The following is an 8,036-nucleotide window of genomic DNA, read 5'->3' as shown; positions in this document are numbered from 1 at the left end:
GATTATTTCCAAAAAGAAAAGAAAAACCAAAATCAACTATATCCCCTTTAAGAGCCATCTTCGAGCCACTTTAAAGGAAATGGAGAAAAAAGTGAGTTGTGGCCGTTGAAGAAACAAGTAGTCTGAAAAAATTTAACAATAAATCTGCACTCACCTCAGCCCAACAGAGTCTACGACCAAAACCCAAATGACCAAATAAATAACGAGGCTGCATTTACCTCAATAAAGTGTTTGAACACAGAAAGTTACAACACAAATACACACGTTACTCGAAACCTTTTACCTCATAAATATTTGGGTGCCACATCTTGGTGAGGAAGCGGAAGGTGGGAGGGGAGTATGGGTAGTCAACAGGGAACTTGATGTGAGCCTGGAAGACAAACCAGAGACAGGATTTCACCGACACCATGACGTTTGTTGGAACCACAACTTGATGCAAACGAGGATAGTTTAAGAAAAAAGAAAAATACACTGCAACTCTTCTGGAAAATATTCTCAAACGTGACATTAAACAGAAACCAGACAACTTCATTTAAAAGATCACAAAATCAACCATTCACCCCCCCCCTCCCCCCATAAGACCGATCTTAATGTGTCCAAACTTGGCAACACAAAACGTTTCTCTTTCATGATCCAACTCCTGACCAACACAAATGTACCGGCACGAATCTGCGAGCCATCATCAAGGAGAAACAATGCAGCCCATCATACGTTCAGCCAAACAGTAACAACGTGAAGCAGCTGCGCCGTTTAACTAAATGTTTGTTTATTTTTACTATCACTTTATTTTTAAAGAACTACACATTAGAAGACATTTTCGTAGGTACTTTGTGTTCTTCTCATTTCAGGTTTTGTGCAATAATTTAGCTAAAGAGCTGCAGGCTTGGGTGTGACCATGCCAGGCTCAAATAAAGCAGTCAGAGGAAGACTCAAGATAACTACAGAAAACTGCTATAAACACAGGGTTTTACAAAAGAAAAAAAAAAGAAGAAGAAGAAGGAAAGTATGTAGAAGTTTTATCTACTTTTCTATTATTTTGGGGGGGATTTAAAAGCAAATGAATTAATCTTGAAAATGAAGCATATCTATAAGCCTTTGGCATAAAAAAAACTATTTGTGAGACTTTTCCAATTTTCCCACTGAGGAGTTTTTTTATTCTGTGACCACTGAATTGATTTGGATTTAATATTAAACTAATGGAGGTGAATTTTTTTTTTTTTGTTTGTTTGTTTTGTGACTACTTCGTTCAAATTCATGCGTAAACTAATTGTTTATTTTTTATTCCTATAGCTCTGGTGGATTTTGTACAAGTACGAAAAAACATCTCATTCAATCCAAGTCTTTAAGCAAAATCAGAGGATCATTGGGTAGAGAGAGGCTGGTGAACTCAAGCTATGTCTACAAAAAGTTTTCTAAAAGTTTAACAAAAAACTTTAAAGTATTTTAGTTGTTTTGTTTGAACACTGCTTTCACAAACAAGTAAAATGAAAAGGATTTAGTCGTTTCAATTCATTTCAGAGTGTATATAAAAATAACAAAACCTGATACAAAACCTTTTTTTTAACATTTACAACTTCTTTATTTTTAAAATTAAGAAAACCTGTGATGTTTTTGCATAAGGAAGGTAAATTCTTGTAGTCTGGCTCCAGCAGCTCATGTTGGTTAAAATCCTCAATCATCCACAGCGATTCTGTTTGGTGCAAACAAAATTTACCCCAACTCCTTTTTAAATCTTGACGACATTTTGCTTGTCATCACAAAACAATGACCCAGATGACCCTCGGGAGGGATGGGAGGGAGAGCGATCTGCTTGGGAGTTCTACAACTCAGGAAATAAGAGGCCAGGTGAATGAACCTGGAACGTCACATGTTGCAGTCTGAACTAAGAAAACTCAACTGAGAAGCAAAGAGAATAAAAGGGGCTCGGCTTCATTATAACTTACTAACGCCGTCGTTATGAAGTGTCTCACAAATAAATACAACTTCAATAAGATAAATCAATCAATWAAAACATTTGGCCGTGACCTTTAATCGTACTGGTTTCTTTAGACTGACAAAACTTTTTCACACAAAAAAGTCTAATCTAATAAAAATGGTTGAAAAGGGACTGATGAGCCTCTGATGCAGTTTGAAACAAGTTCTGAGTCACCCTCATCTGGTGAAACTAATTCTGGAGTGGAGGTCTTTATACTCAGCTGTGCTACTCTTAGATTTGAACAATTAATGTGCTGATTGTAGAATCTTGTTTTGTCTAGTCTAGTGAAGTATTATTGTTCTATAAAACCTTGAATGTTATTCCTTACCTCTTTCTCCAGAGGACTATTTATTTGATCATATTTTTATTTGTGAAGCAAGTTTGACCTGTCCGTAACACAGAACGTAATGAGAACAAAAACATTATAAATTCAACCAACAAGATCTAACAATAAACAAAAAAAGAGTTGTTTCATTTTGTCTTTCCATACAACATTCATGTTACCACAAATTCAAACCAGAATGTAAATTATATTTCAATCTTCTTTCAGCTGTTTCCTCTTCAGCAGTGATGTGCGGATCGATACTGAAATATCGATACTTCTGATACAGAACTTTATGTTCTAGAATCGATACTAAAAATCAAAACATCGATACTTTGATAATTTAGTTATTTCACATAATGAATATCATTAACAGGAAAATAGTGTAAAATAACTAAACTATTCAAATCTTGTCTTAATCATATGTGGTTGGAGGGAACTATTTTTTCTTCCGCTTGGATATTGCATCAGCACAGTGGCCTGTGCTCAGTCAGTCATTCAGTCTGTAGATGTATGGCAGGTCATTTTAACATAAAATCTGCTTCTTCTGACTGTAATTACATTCTAGATGAAGGATTCCAAAACTTTTTCATGCCATGGCCCCCCAAACAGCATTAGCTCTGGCCGAGGACCTTCTTGCAAACCAACAAACAATGCTACAAAATAACAACGTAATAACATTTAGAATGTTTTTTTCTCTCTCTTTTATTCACTATTCAAAAATTATTATATTTCTTTAAAATTATAATTTTAAATTGTGTGAGACACATATAGGGTTAGGGTTAGAAAGACTTTTAGATTAATAAATAAATGATTATGTCATGTTGTAAATATATAAAGCAGCTATTTGAAAAACGCTACTTTTTAAGATTTACCAAACACATTATGTGTCTAATCACAAAGTATCAGTATCACTGGTACCAGCCAAACTTTACTTGGTATCAGTATTGGAAAGAAAATTGGCAGCATCGAACATCACTACTCTTGAGGGGCAGCCACAGAGAGTCATCACTGTCCTCACTCCATCTACCTCCACGTCCTCTCTAACTGTGTCCATACGTCTCCTGTTTGTCTTTCTCCTGGCAGCTGCATCTCTAACATCCTTCTGCCAGTAGACCCGCTGTCCCTGCTCTGGACATGTCCAAACCATCAACCTCTGCTGGGCCTCTGATGATCTCATTCCTAATTTTATCCATCCTTTTTCAACATCTTCAGCTCTGGCACTTCCAGTTGTCTCCTGTCTTCAAGCCATACAACCAAGCTGCTCTCACTTATAAAGCTTTGCTTTGAATTTTACTTTGCTCTTTTGTGACAAATCACTCCTAAAACGTTTCTCCATCCCTTCCACCCWGCCTCTTTACCTCATTTCCCTGGACAGTGGACCCTAATGCTGCGTTCACACCGAACGCCATATCAGCTTCAAAATCGCATCCAACGCTTCAAGTTGGTCGCTTGTGCACTTTGAGGTCAGACGCAGGACAGCTCTTGAAGCGCTGCACGGCAACAGCCTCCCCGCCCCTCCCTCCTCTGTCGGGCTCTGTTTAATGTCGGACGAGGAAGTGGCTTTGCTTTATTTACAGAGAGCAAGAGCATGTCACGTTCATCAGATAATTAATTCATAATTAATTCACCAGATAATTCAGAGAAGAGGCTCATAGCTCGCTTTCAGGACTATTTTTGTCCCGAGTCCAGTCTGATGAGCCGCTGCCACGCATTGGTGCAGATATCTCCTGTCAGGACACCGACTGCAGGCACTCGATTTCAGCTAAAAGCTCCTCTCCATCTGTTTCAGGTTAGTGGACATCATTCAGTAAACTGTCCTGTCGGGAAATATGTCGCTACGTCACACAGTGGAGTCTCTCTGATTGGTTGACGCGGCGCGTCGAGCTGCAAAAGTTCAGATTTTCTAACTTCAGCGATTTGAGCATCAAGCACGTCGAACGCTCAGATCGTTCAAACCGCGCTGCTCTAATCGCGCTTGAGGCGCCGCAGAACTTCCCGACACTGATTGAAGTGGTCCACCATAGACTTTGTATGTAAACCTGCTGCTCCTGATGCTGAAATCGCGTTTGGTGTGAACGCACCATAAGTGCTTTGAGTCCGGCACCTTTAGTGACCTCTGCTCCTTGCAGCCTCACTGTCCTCGCTCTCATTGACACATATCCCTTTTCTTGAAATAAACACAGAAAAGGCTAGTCGTACTTTTAGTTTTCTTTGCCACAACACCATTTTTGATGGTCACAAAGCTAAAATAAATAAATAAAAATCAGCTCGTTTGTGTTACAACCATCACGTGTTGGGTTTCTACAGTCACCGCAGACCTGGTCAGCTTCAGCMGTTCCTCTTACCCTGAAAGAATTTTTGACTTAAGATAACAACAAACTACTTAATTATCCTTTTTTTTGCTCCTGTCCCACCTTGAAGTAGCCCCCCTCGTACAGGGTATTCGGGGGCCCGAAGATGGCCACTTCCCAGTTGTAGAGGTCGGACTCTTCGACCAGGGTGATGCGGAAGCCCTCCACCGGCTGCTCCTGCAGAGACTTCAGCTCCATCATCAGGGCCTTCTGGGAACTGGGGGTCGCCTGGTGGGCCATGGTATCTCCTCTTGTGACACCAGGGGCCACGGATCAGTGGAACTGAACACAGGGAACACAGAAATCTCACGACTTTCATGTTACGGTCTGGGCTGCACAGTCCAGAATGGGTTTATTTTTTCTCACCCATGATTTAATAATCACAAACTGACTGAACAACAAACATTTTTAGCTTCATGAGTAGAAAGCTACAATTTTTTTTCAACCCAAACAGCCTAAAAGGGCCTGCCAAAGCTACGTTTAGTTTGGAGGCCCAAAACAGAGAAGGGGGTGGGGGAAGCAAAGTTAATAAAAAGTGTTTACCTCTTTTTTCCTTGCACTGAAATATGTATTGGTTTCGTTAGAGCTGAAAGGGTAAACTCATTGGCTGTCCATGCTAGCCTTGTGTTAAACAACAGCAACAGGAGCAGAGGGTTTCCTCCTCAAGTCTACGGCTGCTGCTCCTCGTGTCTCCAGGATTCTTTGTGTGCCAGTGTTGACAGCTGACATGGAGCAAGTCTCAGTGTTAAGTCACCGTCTCCAGTGGCTCACTGTCGGGCTCAGACGAGGAGGTTCGGTGCCCCTGCCATCTCCTCGAGCTACCGGTTGGGTTCAGACAGGCGCTCAGCTGGTCACCGCTTGTTTATGTTTGTTTATGTGCTCCCCCCAGCAGTCTCAACTTCTCCACACGTCAGCTAAACCCCCCACCGACCGAGGCAACTTGGTTATAAAAAAAATACACAAAAAGCAGGTTTTCTGTTTTCAGCAGCGGCGTAAAACAATGACAAKGTCGAGCCTACGGTCCTTAAAAAACAGCACGGTGAGTGAGAGATTTACACTCGAGCAGTACAGTAGATTTAATCGATTTTTATTTTCCTACCATCAATGCTTCCGGCTATCATTGCGCGTGTCTGCGGAACGTAAAGCACGTACACGGCTCGTAACGTGACGTGCGCGCTCCCGACACTAAAGTCTTTTTTTTTCCTTTTGCTATATTTTAAATGATTTGTGTTATTTGCAGCTTCTTTTGTATAATTCAGTAATACTGGCTTTAATTTCTCTTTATTTTTTCTAAGACAATTTCTTTATAATATAAAAGCTTTTATATTATGACAAAATCGTCTTGGAAAAAGATAATGGGAAATTATAGCAATTTTTTGTTGCTGGTTATGGAACACTGGACCAGCTCTACTCCCTCAGCAGGGTCCTGGAGGGTGCATAGGAGTTAGCTCAGTCTACATGTGTGTTGTGGACTTAGAGAAGTTCTTCTGTGTCCCTCCGGGAATCCGTACTCTGGGAGTATGGGGTACCTTTGATTCAGACTGTCCCTGTACAACCGGTGCTGGTCCACATTGTGTTTGTTTCCAGTRAGAGTTGGACTCCATCAATATTTGTAGACAGAATTTCTAGACCCAGCCCACGGGATCCGTTTTGGTGGCCTTAGGATGATTACACATGGTATGGTCATATTGGCTTCATCAGATTGTGATCTTCAGCTCTCACTGGAGCGGGTTGCAGCCAAGTGCCTCCAAATCCAAAACCATGGCCTTTCAGCCAGAAAAGGGTGGAGTGCCTCTTTCAGGTTGGGGAAGAGGTCCTACCCCGAGTGGAGGAGTTTAGGTATCTTGTACAGCTGTACAAAAAAAGGTACAAAGATGGTCTTCAGGTCAAAATGACCCGTGAGAAAAGAGTTGAAATCAAGGTCACAAAGTTATTTACAAACCACAGAATGTTACAAAGTTTTAGTTGTGTCTCAGATCAATCAGTAGCATGAGTAAACAAGACAAATCAGGTGGTGTACTCGCAGACTTCAAAAGACCACCTGTTATTACCAAAGGTTATAAAGGTGCTGCATAACAGGACCCCGAATTATGTCTGTGCTGAAGCCACGAGTGTGCATTATAACACTGAAGAGGCTTTAGAGGTGATTTTCTCAYATGTCCAGCAAGACAACTCTGATTCAGAAGAGGAAGTAGAGGATGTATCCGAAGAAGAAGATGGAGAGGAACACAACCCAGAGCATGATGAATCATCTTCAGAAGAAGAAGAAAACCCTAAAGCTGAAAGTGAGACTTTTCTTTCAAAAAATGGCGAAATAACATGGTCCTCAGCACTATATGACCAACACGGCAGGCATGCAGAACAAAACGTTGTAAAGATGACCCCAGGACCCACAAGGCATGCCGTTTCTCATGCCCATGATATTGTTTCTACATTCTACCTGTTCATCACACCAGCAATAGAAAAAACAATCCTGGAGATGGCAAATCTGGAGGGTTTTCGCAAATATGGAGACAGCTGGAAAAAGACGGATGAGATTGACCTGCAGGCCTACTTAGGACTGCTAATCTTAGCAGGTGTATACAGGTCCCAAGGTGAAGCTGCAGTTAGTCTATGGGATGCAGAGAGTGGAAGGTAAGAATGTGCGATATGGCAAAAAAATTTATATCACGATAAACATTATGATGGGTGGTGGTAATGATATATATCATAATATAAAACTTATAATAGAAAATAAATAAATCACACATTAATTGAGTGGAATAAATATGTATAGGTAAAAAAAAATTAGACCTTAAAATCTCCTTTTTAAGGGACACTTTTAAGTCTCCCATTAAAATCTAAATTTAAGGCAGATCTACCTGGTTAAATCAAATATCACACACACTAGAGTTGGGCGATATTGGCAAAAAAATTAATCACGATTAATTGTGGTGTTTAGCCGATAACGATTAATTTGACGATTAATCCCCTGGAGTCCCTGGACACACTTATTTCATAGTCACATGAACAATTTAGTGGGAAATATTTTCTCTTATAAAAATCTGTTTCAAATTGTCATAATTACAGTCTTCAGACTATACATCAAATTTTAAATTGTGTTGATAGATAAATAACTTACAGACTTATTTTTTAAAATGTTTGTAATACTTGAAGCAGAGAGGAGCACTGAGCAGACCGAGTGGGGAAATATCCAGTCAATCTGCCTGGTGGCATTAACCGTATTAATTGTCAAGTGCCAAAAAAAATCAATTAATGTTTTTCTGACGATTAAATGCACACGATACGATTATGCCCAACCCCAACACACACACACACACGCACACACGCACACGCGCACACACGCACACACGCACACACACACACACACACACACACACACACA

At 40.4% G+C, this 8,036-nt stretch overlaps 1 protein-coding gene across 1 annotated transcript in view; it reads right to left on the bottom strand.

The window, feature by feature from the left end:
- The window catches only part of ube2r2 (ubiquitin-conjugating enzyme E2R 2), a 10,114-nt gene extending 4,325 nt beyond the window's left edge, over positions 1–5,789 (bottom strand). Inside the window, exons 1-3 of the mRNA XM_014017047.1 lie at positions 5,195–5,789; positions 4,715–4,933; positions 284–370 (exon numbers count right to left, since the gene is read on the bottom strand). Of these exons, the coding sequence (XP_013872501.1) occupies positions 284–370; positions 4,715–4,891 (264 nt within the window). The 5' untranslated portion in view covers positions 4,892–4,933; positions 5,195–5,789. The remainder of the gene's footprint in view (positions 1–283; positions 371–4,714; positions 4,934–5,194) is intronic.
- Between the last annotated feature and the right edge of the window lie 2,247 nt (positions 5,790–8,036).

This window comes from Austrofundulus limnaeus, unplaced genomic scaffold (assembly GCF_001266775.1).
Source record: "Austrofundulus limnaeus strain Quisiro unplaced genomic scaffold, Austrofundulus_limnaeus-1.0 Scaffold160, whole genome shotgun sequence".
Classification (NCBI taxonomy): Eukaryota; Metazoa; Chordata; class Actinopteri; order Cyprinodontiformes; family Rivulidae; genus Austrofundulus; species Austrofundulus limnaeus.
The sequence above is the reverse complement of the archived record's forward strand: the minus strand, read 5'-3'. Positions and strand labels throughout refer to the sequence as shown.